Source organism: Chrysemys picta, chromosome 14, assembly GCF_011386835.1.
Source record: "Chrysemys picta bellii isolate R12L10 chromosome 14, ASM1138683v2, whole genome shotgun sequence".
Taxonomy (NCBI): domain Eukaryota; kingdom Metazoa; phylum Chordata; order Testudines; family Emydidae; genus Chrysemys; species Chrysemys picta.
Genome location: NC_088804.1, coordinates 34,756,940 through 34,778,017, shown reverse-complemented (window position 1 = coordinate 34,778,017; position 21,078 = coordinate 34,756,940). Strand labels below are relative to the sequence as shown.

At 42.3% G+C, this 21,078-nt stretch overlaps 1 protein-coding gene across 1 annotated transcript in view; it reads right to left on the bottom strand.

Moving 5' to 3' along the window:
• CMIP (c-Maf inducing protein) overlaps window positions 1–21,078 on the bottom strand; it is a 170,305-nt gene that overhangs the window by 20,572 nt on the left and 128,655 nt on the right. Inside the window, 7 exon segments of the mRNA XM_005292311.5 lie at window positions 8,352–8,705; window positions 9,964–10,068; window positions 10,642–10,745; window positions 13,426–13,506; window positions 14,532–14,594; window positions 17,830–17,871; window positions 19,463–19,624. Coding sequence (XP_005292368.1) covers window positions 8,352–8,705; window positions 9,964–10,068; window positions 10,642–10,745; window positions 13,426–13,506; window positions 14,532–14,594; window positions 17,830–17,871; window positions 19,463–19,624 — 911 coding nt within the window.

Sequence of the window (21,078 nt, the reverse complement as noted above, 5' to 3'; positions counted from 1 at the left end):
ACGAACTGACCAGTCAACCGCACACCTCATTGGGAACCAGAAATACGCAATCGGGCAGCAACAGAGGTTCTACTATACATATACTGCTGATGTTTAGATACAGTGCAACCAATTAGAAAAGTGATCCTTTAAACCAGGAGACAGACCATTTCCAAAAGACTGGGCTAAGAAATTCAAGGCTTCTTCAATACACATTTGAGTTAAGCACCTAAAGATCTTTCCCAACCTAAGCTTAAAAGCTTAAACCTACTTTGAGGTTTAATACGTGAAGTCACTGTGACATCTCAGGTTAAGTTTTACACTGTGAAAATCCTTTCTTGTGCAATCTGGAGAGTTGTGATTAGTAATAATATGCATTAATCAATTTTTTTTTTTGGCTGATCTTCAAAGGAAATTGGGAGGAGGAAAAAAAGCAGCTTATTAAAAGGGAAGAGAGAATGAGACATTGTAGACAGAGTCATGCCAGAAATCTGTGACTCTCTATGTTAAAGTTGGGATGTTATCTACTTCAAGCAGCACGTGTCATTTGTGGAGGAAGGTCTTTGAGGAACATTAGTAATAAACCGGATTCCATTTTAAACACTAGGAAAAAAGCAAACTACCTTAAGTGAACTATTTAGAATTTGGACACAGAAGTTTAATCTGAACATGGAATACAGGTAACCGCTTGTCATGCATCTAATCTCCTTTTCTAGTCACTCTTGAGAATTGGTTGTATCAGCCAAATCATGACTACGGAATCATGAAATAACCACTGCAGAAAAATAACAAGAATAAAACTAAAACTTATTAGAAGCCTCCAGGAGTGTCTCATTCTCCTCACACCAACTCCCTCTTCAAACACATTCTCACTCTCTACAGATCACCTCAGGTTACTGCACTCACAAGGTTGATTTTTTTCCTTTTTTTGGTCCCTGTAAAGCTCTGAAGCCCTGTTGGACAAGTCAGGGCTGTTTAAAACAGGAAAAAGGAAGGGAGTTGGAGTATCTCTGGTTGAATGTTAACAACCACTGCAATGAGCCAGACAAAGAGGCCACAGCAGGGGAGGGTTAGTGCACAAAGATACAGAAGGCATAATGAAAAGTGCCTATGACAAAATTTCCCATGTAGCTGTTCAATGGTTGCTGAACTGAAGGCTCCGACTCACTAATCACAACCCTTTAATCCCATGGAGGGCCTCTGCGAGAAAGAAGCCCCAGTGCAGCCATTATTCAGGATTTCAGCTTAAAATCCCAAATCATGCAAAAATGAATGTCAGGATGGTGTTACACTGAGCGTGCGGCTATCTGCAGAGTCCATGGAAAGCTAGGGGCAGACGGGGTATCAGGGTGCTAAATATGTGAAGGCTGTCAGAGTGACCACTTGCCATTGCAAACAATGTAACTTACCCAGAAAACTGTCTCGCTGTCAGTCCAGAATGTTAGCCACCAATAATAATTAAATAATCTCTGCCTAAACTGCCTTTGCCTTAGGGCCACCACAATCATCTGCCTGCAGACATAATACATTTTCCTTTCCCGGTATCGCCTTTCACCAAAATGAAAATCTGCCCACATGTCCTATGCAGCACAAACAATCCAAAACATATTAGCAACCCAGGGCAACCCTGAGAAACCTGACATCAGAGAATCTGCTTGGGATATTCAGGGTATGGTGCTGACCTATTGGGGAATGCAGAGGAGGCTGGGAAAGCTGCAGTGGATGTGTGCAATCAGAGAACCTGGAGTTTGAGGCAGTGTGGATCCAGATTTGGACCAGAACTTCAGGGCTGAAATCATTATTACTGGGCACTCACTTAGCTCAGTAAGAAAATGTTGCTGCCACTGTTTGAAAAAGCAGTCGGTAGTCTCTGATGCTCAGCATTCTTGTTTTCAAGGCAAATGTAGTGCTGCTGGATCGACAGCTTTGGAGAGCGAAGTCCTCTAATGTTCCCAGCAGATACAAAGCTCAAATAGCAGCAGTATAAGTTTCTCCAGGCATCTCTGCCACTGGACTGAACTCTGTCCTGTACTTAACTACATGCATAGCCCACGTCGAAAGATATTTGGGCCTCTTTTAGGTTTCGAAAGCACCTAGCACATTGTGGACAGCAGTGGAAATAAATAATAATAATAAAGAGGAAAGATGGTCATGGGAAAATTTACAAGCACTGTGGCTGCTGCTCTTGCAGCTGCTTTAACTGCTCTTTTCACTTATATATTAGCCTGGTTGACAACAGTAGATGGCTCCAGACATGAACTGGGGAACACAATTTTCTTTTTTTGGTAACATAATTGCGTATATGCCCTAAAGGTAGGAGAACTCCCACGTAATCTGAAGACTAAGCAATCCCAGAGACCCCTGCATACATGTGCAGCCTGCAACTGGTGTGAGTTTAATCAGCCAGCTGAAGTGGAGATACAGCCAAATTTGTCAGCAGATGTTTCCCTCCTTACAATTTTGAAACTGGGAGATGACCTTGCTGACATTACGCTGGAAATTTGCTCTATGTGGAAGCAAGTTTTTACTGTACGGGAAATTCTTCAGTGTACAAGAATCATCATCACTTAAACCAGTCTATTTGACACTGAGTTTGATCCATCACTATGGGGACAAAAAGCATATTGTATTCCAGGTGAGAATACAGCTTCTTTAAAATCTGTCCAGACTATTGTTTACCTGCCAATACCTGTCAAACAATTAGTATAGGTTTTTCTTTTGTATGATGATGATGGTGTTTTGTTACTCAGGTGGATTAAATAAATAAATAAATAAATAAAAAGATATATATTTGGAGCATCAAACATTCCTGGTTCTATCACAGTCATCCCAATGTGGATGACAAAACTGAACTTGGTTAGAGATGAATTTTGTCAAACAGGTGCTCAAGCTTCTGTGTTGCAAAAAGTCTGAGTTACTCTAGAGCAGGGGTCGGCAACGTTCGGCACGCGGCTCACCAGGGTAAGCACCCTGGCGGGCCGGGCCAGTTTATTTACCTGCTGACGCGGCAGGTTCAGCCGATCGCAGCCCCCACTCGCCACGGTTCGCCATCCTGGGCCAATGGGGGCGGCAGGAAGCGGCGCAGGCCGAGGGATGTGCTAGCCGCAGCTTCCCACCGCCCCCATTGGCCCGGGACGGCGAACCGCGGCGAGTGGGGGCCCGTGATCGGCCGAACCTGCCGCGTCAGCAGGTAAATAAACTGGCCCGGCCCGCTAGGGTGCTTACCCTGGCGAGCCACATGCCGAACGTTGCCGACCCCTGCTCTAGAGGTTACTTTGAATAACTTTACATTTTAATATCTCAAAGGTTCTTTGATTCAAAAGTGCCAAGTGTCCAGGAGACAGAAGAACAAGAAATGTTCTCTTCTGAAGATATTGTTAAGGATGCTTATTTGTGAGACTTTGAATAATTAAAATTAGGCTAAATAGATTACTCCCATATGCCCTAAATTAATTATATAGTAATTAAATAAATAATGAATGTTATTGCATATAGAACTTCCTAGTTCAGGACGGGTTTGGAAAAACACCCAAAATGACAGAGGGACATTAACTGGCAACTTCGTTAGTAGTCTCAGTAGAGAGGAGGGGGTTGAATGGGAATAGAAGGGCATTGGAACTATGTTAAAAGTGGTGCCTTTTCTGTCAGGACCAGGACATACTGGCAAGACAGGTAGAGGAACTTGTACCGGTTTTTCTGTACCCATTGGTCATGTGCTGTACCCCTTTTGTGTACTTGGGTCTCCAGGGTGGCCAATTCAGCAGCACACATGTGCGCGCGCACACCCTTGTGCACACACCCACACACACCAGCAGTAATGGCTCCCCATCCCCACTGTTTCAGTTGAGGAGCTTGTTAAAAATACCTGTGGATCATGTCACAAATTGTGTATTAATGTACAGTATGCAATGAAATCATAGTTCTCTGTACAAGACTTAAGAGCGATGCAGATGCATCATATGGGTAACCTGAGAGTTGGAGGTAGGCCACAAGGAAGAACATGCCCGTTAGTGAATGTGTTTATAAAATGTGTGTCAGCTGCATGATGAAACGAAAACAATAAAACCATCAATGCTTAATGAGAAAAACGAGTAGCGCCCAAGATAGCGTTGGGACTGGGAGTTCATGGTGTTTATGGAAAATATCAAGAGTCAAGGGGACTGGGATGAACATGAGGTATATCTCATGCATTACCTACGCACACACAGACTCTCAAGATACCAGGTAAACCAAAGCCAAATGCTGTGTTGATCTAACACTAACAGTTCTAAGGGGCAGGAAAGAGGAGTCTAGTCAAAGAGGAACCTACTCAAAACTTTGTACTACAGCAGCTTGCTGCTAAAAAGGATGACGACAGCTCCATCTCGGATTTAACTTGCCTTGCCAATAAATATAGCCCACATTTTCAGGATCTGTCTGCATATAATCGAAGTGTGCCATGTCTGCAAGTATACTTGCAAATGTGGTAACAGCATACACAAAACATACTCGCACATTTTTAGAATTCTGAAACGTGGGCCTCTGCTGGCTCTTGTTTTTAGGAAGTCCTCAGTCACCACATTTTGATTTATTTAATTCCAGGGAGTACATATTAAAATCTTGCCCACGTATTTGGTGAAACTCTGGCCTGGCTGATGTCAGTGACAAAACTCCCATTGACTTTGGCAGAGTCAGGATTTCATCCACAATGCCTTGTAACCCAAACATCTCAAATATCAGTTATTTACCCCTTACAACACCCTGTATGATTAAAATATTAAAAATGTGGAAACTTTAGTGGTTTTCCCAGAACCACTTTCATTTATTTATTTTATGGAGCATGAATTTGATCTAGTTGGTATTACTGAAACCTGGTGGGCTGATTTGCATGATTGGCATGTTAAAAATCAAATGGTTATAACCTATTTAGGAAGGACCGAGTGAGCAAAAGGGGAGGCGGAGTGGCACTCTATCTCAGCAATGGCATTGCCTGTTTCCAAGTCACTGACAACGCAGAAGAAAATGATCCTGAATGTTACGCAACAATGTGCTAACAGATAAAGCACAAGATGGGATATTAGTTAATGTCTGCTACAGACCATCAAATCACACCAGGGAACAGGATGATCACCTCTTTACACACCTAATTATAATGTGCAGGGGGGGAAAAAGCTGTGTAATCATGAGGGATTTCAATTTGAGTGATATATGCTGTAGGTCTCCTGCTGCCAGCACTAAAACATCCTTGACATTTCTAATTATAAATGACAATTTCCTAACTCAAAAAGTGTTGCAGCCAATACTGGGTAATTCTATACTAGACCATTTCTTGACAGATAAAGAGAAACTGATCCCAGAACTAGAAATTGATAATAGCTTAGCTACAAGTGATTATGACTTGATCACATTTATAATGTGTAAACAGAATAAAGTCCAGACCAGTAATATATATACTTGCTGCTTTAAAAGGGCAAATTTCACAAAGCTGAAAATAGTTATGAGCAAGATCAGCTGGGAGGAAGAGTTCAATCAGAAAAATGTGACTGATAATTGGGAATTGTTTAGGAACACTTTGCTAGACATCCAAAACCCCCACAATCGAACAAGGAGGCCGTACTGATTTAACAAAGAAAAAAGACCTGGTCAGAGAGGAAATGAAAGCAGCTATAAAACTAAAAAAATAATGACAGTAAGGAAGAGTTTTTAAAGTATATTTGGAGCCAAAAAAATTCCTAACCATGGTATTGCTCCATTATTAAATGGAAATGATAGAATTATCAATAACAATGCAGAAAAGACAGAATTGTTCAATAAATATTTCTGTTCTGTATTTGTGAAAACACAGATGATATAGTCATGTCATATATGCTAACATTCTTTCCATTCCACCAGCCTCTCGGGAGGATGCTAAACAGCAGCTACTAAAGTCAGACATTTTAAAATCATCAGGTCCAGAGAACTTGCCTCAAAGAGTTTTAAACGACCTGGCTATGGAGCTTGCTGGATCGTTAATGTTGAATTTCAATGAGGATAGGAACACTGGGAAAGTTCCAGAAGACTGAAAGAAAGCTAATATTGTACCAATATTTAAAAAGGGTAAACAGGATGACTTGCGCTGTTATAGGCCTGTCAATCGGACTTTGATCCCAGGGCAAAATAATGGATCGGCTGATACGGGATTCAATTGATAACGAATTAAAGGATGGTAATATAATTAATGCCAATCAACATGAGTTTATGAAAAATAATTATCAGATGAACCCTGGTACTTTAAAAAAAAAAGTTTACAGGTTTGGTTGATAAAGGTAATACTGTTGATATAATATACTTACACTTGACTTGGTACCCCACAACACTTTGATTAAAAAACTAGAACGATATAAAATTAACATGGCACACACATTAAATGGATTAAAAGCTGGCTCACTGGCAAGTCCAAAAATGTAATTGTAAATGGGGAATCATCACTGATTGGGTGTGTTTCTAATGGGGCCCCACAGAGATCAGTTCTTGGCCCTACGCCATTTAATGGCCTGGAAGAAAACATAAAATCATCACTGATAAAGTTTGCAGATGACATAAAAATTTGGGAATTGGTACATAATGATGAGGACAGGTCACTGATACAGAGCGATCTGGATCACTTGGTAAGGTGGGCACAAGCAAACAATATGCCTTTTAATATGGCTAAATGTAAATCTGGGAACAAAGAATGTAGGCCATACTTACAGGATGGGGGACTCTATCATGGGAAGCAGTGACTCTGAAAAAGATTTGGGGGTCGTGGTGGATTATCAGCTGAACATGAGCTCCCAGTGCAAAACTATGGCCAAAAGGGCTAATGTGATCCTTGGATGAATGAACAGGGGAATCTCGAGTAGGAGTAGAGAGGTTATTTTACCTCTGTATTTGGCTCTGGTGCAACAGCTGCTGGAATAGTGTCCAATTCTGGTGTCCACAATTCAAGAAGGATGTTGATAAGTTGGAGAGGGGTCAGAGAAGAGCCACAAGAATGATTAAAGGATTAGAAAACATGCCTTACAGTGATAAACTAAATAGATTGCGCTCCTTTGAGTCTAACAAAGAGAAGGTAATGGGTGGCCTGATTATTTTCTATAAGTATCTACAGGTGGAACAAATATTTGATAATCCGCTCTTCAATGACAAATCAGCTCTTCAATGAAATAAAGTGTAAATTTTAAACAGTGAAGGTAATTAACCACTGGAATAATTTACCACGGGTCATGGTGAATTCTCTATCACTCCAATTTTAAAATCAAGATTAGATGTTTTTCTAAAAAATCTGCTCTAGGAATTATTTTCAGGAAGTTCGCTGGCTTGTGTATACGAGAGGTTTAGGCTAGTGATCACAATGGTCCCTTCTGGCCTTGGAATCTATTAATTACACTGTAACTCAGAAGTAGAACTGAGTGTAAAACCCAGGAGCCTGACATGCAATCCTTTTGGGTCACACAGCTTCACTGTTTGAATACATGTTCCACTCTAATTTTTCTACTCTACCATGCATCTCATGTTGTCCCTTGATTTTACTTATTCATCCAGTTGATAATCTAAATTTCCACCCCAAAAAACTAGTTCTGAAAATCCTTTCAGTATCAATCCCTCTTGAAAGTATACTTGCTCCAGTGAAACCTATCCAAAAGACTAGCCTGATTAGGCAACTTCATGTCTCAGAGACCATGTTAAAATATCCCCAAGTGTATGGAATTAAATTCTAATTCATCTTTATCACAAGCATTCTGTAATGGTTTCCTGAGCAGTCGTTTATTTATCTGGGTTTCATTGTACCACGTGGACTGCCTAATAAACAGAGTAGCTTGTGAGGGAGGGAAATCTGAACCACCTATAAAACCCAGGCATAATGAGTTGAAAAACGTTAAGAGCTCAATCCTGTGAAGAGCTGAGTTCCTATTGAGGGACATTTGAGCTCACTCAACTCCCACAGAAGTCAATGGGAGCTGTGGTGCTTATCACAACACAGGGTGTTGGCCTAAGGCGGGACCGTGTCTCTTAAAGCTAGTAAGAGAAGAGCTAGTTCCACCCCCTGGAATTTGTGTTCAATAATCCTCAGTGGTCCAGAGGGGTGAAATGGGAATGTTTTGTGGGTAATAAATGACCAATAGCTGCCAGCAACAATATCTTGTCTCAATGTACAAAAAAGCTTTCCATTTTCATCCTCCGAATACTATTTTTAGAATTTATTGGCAGCACCAGATGCCTCTTTCAGACACTGGACTTCAGTGCTAGCATTAGATTTACAACCCTGTCTTATCTTGCCGGCTGCACACAGATGTTGGAGTTGACAGACCTCTGGGAAAAGCCCCCTAACTATTAAGATGACGACATACGAAAGGCTGTAAAAAGTCACTCACAGCATTTTTAGTATTTCCACGTAGCAGCCGAGGATCCTGTCTGCCTGGGCACTCAGCTCGATGCTCATGGTGCTACAGGTGGGGCTGACCATCAGACAATCAATAAGGTTGGGCTCACTATCGTTGCCGACATTTGCCGTCATCTTCTGGTTAGCAGTGTTGTTACGCTCCACTTCCACGTGGATCTCGTTCGATGTGACAATGACCGATTTGAGGCGAGATTCGCTCAAGGTGGCCTCTTGAGAAACCAGGTCGGGACTCGTGTGGAGAAGCCGGAGGGGTAAGTTAGGCTTTCGGTCACATTGCTGCTGGCAGCCGTTCCGAATTTCCTTCAGGCTTGGAGAATTGTCTCGACTGCATTTTAAAGAGAAACTTATAACATTAGTAACAAACATAACAGACATAAGATGGGGAAGACAGTGGGGCTGAGAAGCCACATTCTGCTGCAACTGCCCACTGTATTTTACCCCAGCCCATTTGATTATGATTCTCCTTTTTATTTGGGTCACAAAACTCGATGAAAATTGTTAAAGCCCCAGAAGGACCATTCCACAGGCCCTTATACTGCGAGGATTTGTACTTTCCATCAGTCTGACTGCTGTGCCAGCTCAACAGAAAGGGGCGGGGAATGCTGCACTCTCACCCGAGGTACACAAAGCTGACGTGAAATTCATGTACAAGTGTGCAACTAAATATAGTACATGTCCAGACTCTGGTCTACAGTCCTCTAGTTAGGAAATTTTGCTGGCTACTAGACAGCCAGCACATATGGGGAAAATCAGATAGGCATAAATGAGTAGGAAACAAAAACAGAAAGAGCCCTTGATGTTGACTGAAAAACGTAGAAGTACGTCAGTAGCCTGACACCAGGCCCATTTTAACATCGATCTTGTGGTAGCACACGAATCCGACCGGTTAAATGTCTCATGACAACAGACTGCGGTTGGAAACCGACCCAGGTACGGAGCTAAATTTACACTACGATTTACAGGCGGCCTCCTCTCAGATATTTACACCTCTTTAGAAATCAGCGGTCTCCTGGCTGTTAGTATAGCTCACTGTGTGGGGGAGACAGTCACTGTGCATTGGAGTTAAGGAATTGAAGTCTACATTTCAGCTAGCTCGTCGTTCAGGTTGTGAGCTGTCCCAGTGTCACGAACACATAGCCCCAGACTGGAAGGGACCTTTGTGTGGATGCCTGGGAAGCCTCTTTACCTTGTGCATCTCTATAGGACCTAGTCACAACTGCAGGTCTCCCCTACAAGGTGATGGGCAGAAGGTGCAAAGGAAGATGAGCACTATAAGGTGTTGAGCTTCACCATCCTGAAAGATGTTGCAGCCTGCACACCCCCTTTCTACACTGGGAACTTGTGAGAAACCTCATCTCTGCATTATCTATGTAAGTGGATTACATCCAGGGGGACTAGCCATGGGAATCAAGGGTACTCGGCACTCACAGGACATGCTCAGTTTCTCACAAGATATATGGAAACAAATACAACAGGGTAAGGGCTCAACACACCTAATTCCGTTTGTGTATGTATGTGTGTGTGCACACACACACACACAGTTTGTAAACGAGCAGAACATAGTGTGGAAAAGTCATACTGACCTGTTGATAAATTCCTCATAACAAGAATAAATGGCTGCTAAGCAGACAGCTACAAGATTCGGCAGGACCCTGGGATGGGGGCATTGTCCAGTGGGACCGTGCATGCTGAAAAATAAAACAGAAACAATAGTGGTGGGAGGAAGTAACCAAAAGGCGACATTACTGTAATGAAGGGGTCTCTGGGTGACAACATTTTTCGGCAGAGAGGGGTCCCAGAACAGGAAACAGAGATTCGGGGAAGTTAAGGGAGATTGATTTAACCCCAGAAATTCCTACTGAATATGATCGCATTGAGATCTGGATCAAGCTGCTCCTGAGTTTATTTACTGCAGCACTGTTGTAGCCCAGTTAAAGAAAGACTACCGTGAAGGTTCACAAATAGCAGGGCACTAGATAAGAGTTCTCACTTAAGGGCCTGATCCGAAGCCCACTGAAATCAGTAGTTTTTCCATGGACCTCAACTGGCATAGGATCAGGCCCTCAGGAGGCAAATTTGTGCTGATGAACCTCTAGTTTTCCCTGGTGCTTGCTAGTACCGACAGTGTTTCAACAAACATTGGCCACTCCATGGTTATCCACAAGGAAAATGATTTTTTTTTCCCTGTTTTTCATCTCAGCCACAAAGAGGAACATGTTCACAGGGTTGGAGAATACTCCATAGAAATAACTGTAACTAACCTATGAATGAACTTCTTCACCACCTCCATGCCGGCATTCAGTTCATTCAAAGCCAGAATATACTCCTGAGTAAACAGTCTCAACCGAGGGCACTTCCCAAAATCCTGTCCAAAAAGGAGACACTCAGTGAAGCCGCTGAAACATGCCTGCAATGTATGTTAAAACTGTGTGTTTTCAACAGAGATCAGCCCAGGGACATTTGAATTCATTTCATCACTATGCTGACATCTTCAAGAGAACAGCAGGTACCACTGTTCATTGACCATACAGTCAGATTAATAATAAAAATGATGCCATATTTTCAAATTCTGTCACCCAAGATATACCTTTGGAATATGTCTGTACATGCAAAAGATCACCTTCCATGTAAAAATGTAGCACTTATACACGAGTTCCATTTTGCACACGCATGGCCCTCTTTTTGCATACCCAAGTGCAATTTCTTTGAGCCACAGTGTATCTTTTAGGAAGACACCCACTCTTGAGCTAAATACTGAATGCTGGAGAATGTCCTAGGTAAATTGTTCCAGTGGTTAATTACACCAGTTGCAATAGTTGAGCATGCAAATAGTCAGTTGAGCGTGTAATTGTCAGGACTTTTCAAGCAAATAATCACATTCAATCTTAAAAATTCCAGCCCTCCGTTTTATAAGCTGGTCCAAAGGGAAATGCTTTGAAAGGTACAGTCTGATGCAATTTGGAGGGGGGAAGCGTGCCCAAAGACATGCTGATTTGGAAACCTTTGCAAACCACCACCAGCTTCACAGTATGTCTGGAATTCCATTTTCTGGCTCCAGTCACATTAGTAAAAACATGACAGCTCATCTCCCGGTGATGGCACCACAACCCCTTGATAAAATTAGTTGTCTTATGTACCTAAAGTGTCAATTATTCAACATACGCTCTACCATTGCTGTAAACCCACCAAAAATCAGAGCGCTCAACTAGGAGCTATCACAGATTTCTCTGTTCAAATACATTAGGCCAGCTTAATGGATTCATTTAGCCTAATGTCCATGTTAACTGGGGGAAAAAGGCAAAGCAAACCTTAAAACAAACCAAAAAATGCTTACACGCAAACACACAGTCTCATCTGGCAAAGAGCTGAGCATCTCCTGGAGTGCCCAGCACTCAGCATATAACAGGATCAGGCCCACTGCCTTTCAATCACAGGCAGACAGAAAATGCTGTGGTGAATAACACCACCAGCAGCTCTTATATAGTCCTTTTCAGCCATAGATTTCAAAATGCTTTACAAGAGAAGATGAGTATAATTTTACAGGGGGAAACTGAGGCACAGATCTTGAAGCAACTTGTCCAAGACTACAGAGCACATTAACGGCAGAGCCAGTAATAGAGTCCAGGTTTCCGGACTCCCAGACCAGTCTTCACTGGATTTCTAAGTGGCCTGCTAATGCTATGAAATTAACACTGGGCTCTTTGCGTCTCTTCCCCAAGACAACGTTTTTATATACACACATACGCAATCTAAAGAGACTATTCAGAGTATAATTCCCCAGAGAGCAGTAAAGTGCCCATATCCACTCCCATTAATATTTAACACTGTAAATTCTTCAATTACACACAGTGGTAAAAAGGCATGTTGATTCCCAATCTGCAAATGCTAAGTATGGTAAATAGGAGCAATTCTCTCAAGCTAACCAAATACAAGCAGCACACTGTGCATTTAGATTTTATTTGAGACCCCACAAGAGCACTGCATTTTATTTATTTATTTATTTTTGGTAGTGGTAGTAGTAGTATTTTTAATGGTCCGGAATCCAAGAATAACATGTACAGAATATTTTATTGAAGGTTATGGCATATTCAAAAATGACATGTCTGGAGAGAGCGGGCACAGAACCAAGAATACAGCCTGTTGGCCATGTCGGGTTTGTTAGTTCTGAAAACTCTAGGAGTTAAAAAAAAAAAAAAAAGAGTTGTATAAATAAGAAACATGAAATGTTTCACTTGGGATGTATGTTGTGACCCAGAAAGGCTGTGGCTGTCGTCTATAATTATAACAATGAAAATAAACCTTTTGTGCACTTATAAAAGCATGAAACCCATTCCAGGGATCATAGCAAACTGCAGCTTAGTGCAATAAAATCTACTTATGCAAATTAGAAACTGTACTAGCAGCACTAGTACCCTTCAAAGAGCACATAAAAGCATCTTCTCGTTCCAGAACAAGACAGGCAGTCATTAGTGTTGCTGGGAAGTGATAACCAGCTATTGGGCTCCACCCGAGATGGTTGCACTTCCTGGTATTAATTGACATGCCTCGTAATAAGTACCCCTCTACCCTGATATAACGCTGTCCACAGGAGCCAAAAAAATCTTACTGCGTTATAGGTGAAACCGCGTTATATCAAACTTGCTTTGATCCGCCGGAGTGCACAGCTCCGCCCCCCCAGAGCGCTGCTTTACCACGTTATATCCGAATTAGTGTTATTTTGGGTCACGTTATATTGGGGTAAAGGTGTACATACAAATAAAAATAAGAGGTCAACATTTTCAGACTTGAGGGTAGCATTTTCAAAAGCACCTAAGTGAGTTTAGTGTCTATCTAGCTCAGATGCTTTTGAGAATCTCAATCTGAGTGCCCAAAGGTAAGCACCTTAGATGTAGTGCATGGCTACAATGCATAAGTGTACACACATATAATGACCAGGCATCATGGTGATGGGTGCATTATAGACAAGAAAGATAGCCAATTCATACGCAAGGGGTCACAGTGATAGCTCTCCTAACCAACCAAATTCATACAACATCGATATTTACCATGTTGTGTTTGAGGATTCTCTGTACCACCGGTGTGAACACTTCTATGACAACCATGGACCGAGGGCGTTCTCTGCAGTGCTGCAATGAGAAACCAGAAATACGTATGGAGCTTGGAGGAACCCTAGCCTTTACCAAATCACTGTCTAAAACCTGAGACTACAACATTAATCAATAATATACTTAGGTCTGCTCTACACTACAGACTTATACCGGTATAGTGTAACTATGTTGCTCAGGGGTGTGAAAAATCCACACACCCCTGAGTGATATGGTTATACTAACCTAACCCCCTGTGTAGTCAGCACTATGTTGGCAGGAGAGCTTCTCCCACGGACATACCTACCGCCTCTCAGGGAGGTGGATTAACTAAGCCAACAGGAGAGCTGTCTCCCCATTGGCTTACATCGTCTTCATTAAAACACTACTGCACTAATGCAGCGTTTTAAGTGTAGACTTGCCCTTAGTCACCTGGAGCCAATTTGGGATTTTAGATGCACATGCCCTAGAGGGCAGGCACTGGCCCTACAGGTGGTTAATAACAATGTGTGAATGACTTTGATAAGTTTCTGAATCCGCCAATCTGACAGTCTTTCCTTACAAATGAATTACCCAGTAATCAAGGGGACCTGATGAAAAGCATATATTCAACTGTTAGCAATTAGACTTTCAATTGAAATGTCAAATCAGTTTAGAGAGGAAAATTAAAGTTATAGCAGCTTTTTCAAATTCAAAGACCTTGGGATCTAAAGTCCAGAACCCTAGTAACACACACACACACACACACACACACACACACACACACACACACACAAGCTTGCAGGAAGAGGACAGTGTAGTGTATGCCCCACATCATGATCCATCAGAACCCACTGGTTCCAGTGGCACTTACACTAGCAATGGGACATACAATGAGACATCACTCTGTGTCACAGTTTGAGGATTATATTCCTGACGTTTAATACTATTTTACAGTCTGGCCCATTAAGAACAGTGATCTTGCTGGCCATCAATCAAAGATAGAAACCAACTGGAGGAATCAGTTCAAGAAGTTAACAAAAACAAAACATCAATGAGACTTCAGACAATGAAACGGTTCTTAGTACCTTGCAGAAGAATTCACAGAGGTCAGGCGGAGGGTGATTGTTTTCCAGCAAAGGTGCAATTGCCTTGAAAATAAAAAGTTAGCATACTTCAATTTGACTTCATCACACAGGCCAGCCCTAATAAAAGAATGTGAGGAGTGAGTATATTTTAAAATTCTTTAAAACAGAGACCTGGATAAGAAGGTGACCATAAATTTAGTCTAATGCCGTGTTGTAGCAGCATCGGTCCCAGGATATTAGAGAGAGAAGGTGGGTGAGGTAATATCTTTTACAATAAAACACAACATGGTAAGTATCGACATTATAGATAGCATTACAATAAAAGATACTGCCTTATCCACCTTGTCTCTCTAAGTTTAATTAGATGCTCTCAGGATTAAGTTACATATTTAGGATTTTAGGGGGGGTTTGTTTTGTTTTCTGGAACAGAATCTACCACTAATAGAAATGTGGTTTGTTTTTCCCAAGTGTTAATAAGGAAACTAGGGTTTGTTTTATTTTTAAATTATGGGCCTAAATTCATCCTTGTTGTAAGCCCATTGGGCAAATTTTGCTTTCAGTTTCACCAGTGTAAATTCAAAAGTAACACCACTGAAGACAACAGGTTACTCCAGATTTTACACCAGTGTAAAGGAGAACAGAATGGGACTTATTGATTTCAGGGGTATTACACTAGGGATGAATCTGACTCCTGATTAAAGTGGCACTGCCACTTTATTTAAAGGGTTCTAAAATATACTTAAACACATACACGTTATGTCTTTTATAATGAGCTCATGCTCAGATGTTACCACCCAGTACAAAACAGACCCCGCTTGCAGGGAATGACTGATTTCCTTTCATGTTACCAAGATCACCACAATGACACTACTGTTTTTGTGGACACTACACTCTAAAAAAAACATGACTCTAACTTTCCAAAAGTTCAGGTCAACCTCTCTTTCTCCATCGCTAGGCAACCTGATGTGGTTTTGTACTGTAAATATATTACAAGTCATACCTGCCACTGTGCGTGTAATGAAATTATGTTGTTGCTGTCTCCTTTGTAAATTAGAAAGCATTACTAGAACAATGCATTCTCCGTACATGATGATGCCTTCAGGCTTTTTGGAGTAAGGGATTCCCGGTACTAATTTAAAAAGTAAAACTCTTTAACAAAGCAGCTAGACATTTGTGTATTAAACTTCTGAACGACAGGCATTCTACCTGGATGGCATTTGGGGATTTTGCTAATGCAGCCTGTTTGATTTTATTTATTTATTTATTTATTTAGGCCTTCCCACAGGAGTTCAGTTCAAATTAGCCCATCAAAATCACCATGAATCACAACACCCACTCAGCCAGAGGAGAAGATTAACATGAACTTCTGGAATGAAAACCAAGCACACCTGCAAAGAGCTGCCTCGATTTTACATAACACTGGAGCAGCTAGAGCTGGGTATTGTGCAATCCCCCTCCCTACAGCTGTTTATTTCTTCACTGGTCATGGCCTTATAGCAATATATTCTTACTACAGTACTATACAAGTGGTGCACTCTTCCTGTAATATTCAGCTGGACTATAATATCCTTGCTACATATTCAACAGTTAACTACATTAAGGACTCTACCTGAATTTATCTTTATAATAATTTGCTATAGAATCCATCCTCCTCCATCTCTCTGATAAATTGTATTGCAAAGTCACGGTGAGGGTTTTATGCCTGCCTGTTGACAGAGAGGTTATCAGATCAAAGTAGTTGAAGATGGGAATTGCTGTTTGGTGTCCACTTCCCAAAGAGACAACCAGAATTGGCAGTCTCAGAGAGGCTGAGAGCTGACTGGGCCATGGAGATTCCCCAGTCAGTAATCTCTCTGGAACAAGGACAGTGTGGAGGAAGCCTGCATTCCTCTGCTCAACCTATGCCTGTCCTGTGGATAAAGAGAGAGCTTTGCTTTGCAGGGCTGCCCATCTGTTATCTTTCACCAGAACTAAATTCACATGCATTCCACACAGACCCCCACTCCACCCCAAAAGATATGGAACTAGACCAGGCGGAGAATTGGTTTGTTACTCTCTGGCAATTTGGAATGAGAATCAGGCTGTTAGCTAAATCTAGGGCAAGGCACATGGCTTTATCTATACAGGTAAATCACTGAGGTCACAAATATTTACAACTACCACGACTACTAAGTAAATAAATAATAAGCATAATGCAAGGCTGCTGCTATATTTGCAAGGGGCTTAAAAAACCCAGAAATTGTATTTCTGTTAATGACTGAGGCACAATCTTCAGAATTGGATAAAAGCCAGAATAGTTGGGAGGTTTTATTTGTTTTTTTAATTACCAAGATTTTCCCCCTCCCTCAAATAACAATTATCACTGACTAGCAACAGGAAGTCTAAATTAACCTTAGCACTGAAGTAAAATGAAATCCATAGTGGACTTCTGAGCAAAGCGACTGCCACTTTAGAAACTTATCGTAATGACTGATACCAGCTAAAGTCCTGAGCAGGAGTTAAGTGCAATTCACACCTAGCAGTGGCTACATTTAATGTCATGTTGTTTTGCAGGAAGATTCATGGAGACATGTTATGATCAGGTGGTGGTGAAGTACTAGATTAGATTACTAAGAAAATCTCCTGGAAATCGCCAGCAACTGAAATTAAATTACAATGATTGAGAAGCAATTTTTACCTCTGATCAATTGTTGGATTTGTTAAGATTTCATATTTGGTTGCATGGGGAGGAGGGCTACCTTTTGCTTCAGTTATTTATGTAACCAAATAAATGCACTGTAAGTAATCAGAGAAAACTGAAGAGAGCATTTTCATATCCCCTTGTGTACATGGGTAAAAGCATACGCACTCATTCCCACACTTGCAAGGGCAAACACATGCTCACACACCTTCCACAGTCTAGCCCGAGTGTGCACAAAAGCATAACAGCACACTAGCCCCCGAAGAAAACCATGGCGCCCACAGGCTCGGAGAGGTCAAATTTGGCAGGTGCAGATGTTAACATTTGCAGTGTGCAACCATGCGGGGAGACAATTCATCCTTAAAGTTCTATGGAGTTTTATACACATTAATCTGGGATCTTTTATTGTTATTTATACCAAACAGGAAAAAGGGGATAATAGAAATGTGAAAAAGTGAATGGGTTAAACAGGTGTGACCCTGCACCCACTGAAGTCAATGGTAAAGCTGCCACTGATGTCAATGGGACAGGAGCAGGCACAACAGAAGCCAAAACAAGGGCAAAATGAAAATCTGAAACACAGAGTGACCCTCCAAAACTTGACATAAGGACACTCACCACAATAATGCTCTCATGGTCTTGAGTGGTTAAGTTGGTGTTCTGAAAAGGTTAAACAGAAGAAATCAATGAGCTAACTTTATTTTGAAACTGACATGGTCAATGCACACACCTCAGCCGATGCAAATGAACAAGGAAAAAGGTCCGATTCTGCAATCACTAACAGGAATAAAATCAGGCTCTGTTAAAACCATTCCTTTAATGCAGGTTATCAATAACTTACTATCGGGGCCAAGCTCACTTCCATTTCTCACAAAGGGGTGCTCAGCACCTACAGGATTGTGACCCCTGGATTTACAGCCAGGAAGTTTCAGCTAAATGTTGATGCTCCCTGAGATACAAATTAATGGAAAGACTGAACTAGTGAGAGGCATTTCTTAAAAAATGCTTTCTAAATTTCAAACTTTCAATTCCACAGACTGAGTTAATAAAAGGTTTTCCTCGTCGCTCTCTGCCATGGCTGGAGGACTAACTGCAGCAGTTTGCCTGTAATTCCTGCCTACTAACATGGAGCCAAATATACCACCAGCTGTGCTCCGGCTCCGCTCCAGCTCCAGGCAAAAACCTGCAGATCCACTGCTCCGGAGCTGCTCCGCGGTCCAGCTCCGAGCTCCGCTCCAAAGCTCTGCGTGCAGCAATGCTGAAGTCAACTAAGCTGCATCAATTTACTCCAATACAGTATTTCCCTATGTTCTCTGTGTTCCACAAGGCGCTACAAGGTTACAATAGTGCTGCAACCTTAGTGTACCAAAGGAAAAGCAGCTCTTTTTCTGCTCATCACAGATGTACACAAAAGTGCAGCCTACCCTTCACCCCCTTTACCCAATAGATACAAAATTCTGACATGCATCACATTTTATTTTTGTACCAGAACTGAAACAACCAGAGAACAGTTGCTAAGAGTAAGAAGGAAACCCATTTCAAAGCAAGTAACCGGTTAAATATAGCACCAAATGCTACAAAATAAAAATGGGGACAAATGATATCAAACCTGCACAGAAGTGGACCATCTATTTGACACAGATATGGGGGAGGCTAAAACCTCTGATATCTCCATTTGAAATTGCAACACGAAAAGAGCTGCTTATTAGGCTTTATCAGTGTTCACATCCCACTGATCTGTTGTGAGAATGATCTAGTCTATTACATACAAATAGAGCCCAGCTAAGAACCCAATGAAGAACCCTCTGGTTTCGGGGAAGGATAGCTCAGTGGTTTGAGCATTGGCCTGCTAAACCCAGGGTTGTGAGTTCAATCCTTGAGGGGGCCACTTAGGGATCTGGGGAAAAATCAGTACTTGGTCCTGCTAGTGAAGACAGGGGGATGGACTCAATGACCTTTCAAGTTCTAAGAGATAGGATATCTCCATTAATTTTTTTTATTTATTTTTTATTTATAAGTCAATGGGAGTTTTGCCATTAACTTCAATGGGCTATGGATCAGACCCATAATGAATGAGTTATCGACTAAGAACACCTAGGGAGTGGGCCACTGGAATCAAAAGGAATCACGGTGCATATTCAAGGGCAGAATTTTGAACTTGAGTTACATGTTTGGGGTGGGGGCAGGTTGTTAAGTGTTTGTTTTTTTCCTAAGAGAAAGCAACAAGATGGGAACATCCTCATGGTCTTACCTCCGAGAGCAGCTTTGAGACAATCTCCAGTGGTGCTTGATGGATGGAATCATCCTGTAGTGGAGAGTTTAGCGCCATGTCCACCAGTGTCCTAATCTCCTTCAAAACAACCTCCCAACGGCTTGGGTTACTAAGCACTTTCTTGTACTTGTAAATCTTTTTCTGCAAGAAAATATAAATAACCATACACATACCATTGTGAGACTGTCATGGTAAGGAAACTGCAAGAAAACAGCGGCTTCCCTAAAACTTTATTTTAAAACTTCTTCACATTTCATCTTTTATTTATTTTTTAAAAAAGAAAAATGCAGTGCTCAAACTCTTTCAAGGGGGAAAAACAACCTCCATGTGTATAAATTTGCGGGTTCATAATTCCATGGAAGAAATGGGTTATGGCAGCCACATTTTTGCTTTGGTTTCAGATAGGTTGACAATTTTCTAATCACATAAAACCGAACACCCTTGCTCCACCCCTTCTCTGAAGCCCTGCCCCCACTTGCTCCATTCCCCCTCCCTCTGTCGCTCGCTCTCCACCACCCTCACTCACTTTCATTGGGCTGGGGCAGGGGATTGAGGTGCGGGGGGAGATATGGGTTCTGGACTGGGGCCAGGGATGAGGGGTTTGGGGTGCAGGAGAGGACTCCGGGCTGGGGCAGGGGTTTGGGGGTGCGGAGAGGGGCTCCAGGGTGCAGAGAGGGACTCCGGCTGGGGGTGTGGGCTCTGAGGTGGCGCTGGGAATGAGGAGTTTGGGGTGCAGGAGCGAGCTCAGGGCTGGAGCAAGGGAGTGGGGTCTGGGATCCCGGTGGCGCTTACCACAGCTCCCAGGAAGTGGCCGCCAGGTCCCTGCAGCCCTTAGGCACATGAGCGGCCAGGGAGGCTCCACGTGGTCCCCTCGCCCCCGCAGCTCCCACTAGTTGCAGTTCCTGGCCAATGGGAGCTGCGGAGCCGGCACTCAGGACGGAGGCAGTGTGCAGAATCTCCCTGGCTGCCCAAGGGCCGCAAGGACCTGGTGGCTGCTTCCGGGAGCTGCACGGAGCTAGTGCAGGCAGGGAGCCTGTCTTAGCCCCAGGCCCCCGCAGCGCTGCTGACTAGACTTTGAACGGCCTGGTCGCCGTTGCCAACCGGAGCCACCAGGGTCCCTTTTCAACTGGGCATTCTGGTCAAAAACCAGATGCCTGGCAACCCTAGTTTCAGAAGATGAACTATCTGTCACTGAAGTATGCTTCAAATCATCCATATATTGCAAATGCCCCTGTCCTTGAAGCCCAGTGGAAGATAACAGCAATTGTACCCTTTTCAGAGCCAAATGTCCTTTTGAATAAAATGTAAATAACTGCATTTAATTGCTAGGAATAGTAAAAAACCCGCTATTGCTCTACATATGATTTTTTCCTCCATAGTCAAATGATGAATTATGATTCTAGAAAAATCTCAGCATTCTTCACTCAGAACTAGAGCTGGTCAGAAGAACTTTGCCGGAACCATTTTCCATTGGAGACTATACTTCAGTTGAAATCTAAACACTTTGCAAAAACGTGTCCATTTTTTTTTTTTTGAGGGGGAAAAAAGGAAGAAAAAGTTCCAGCAGTGTCTAAACATCCCGTTTCAGTATTTTT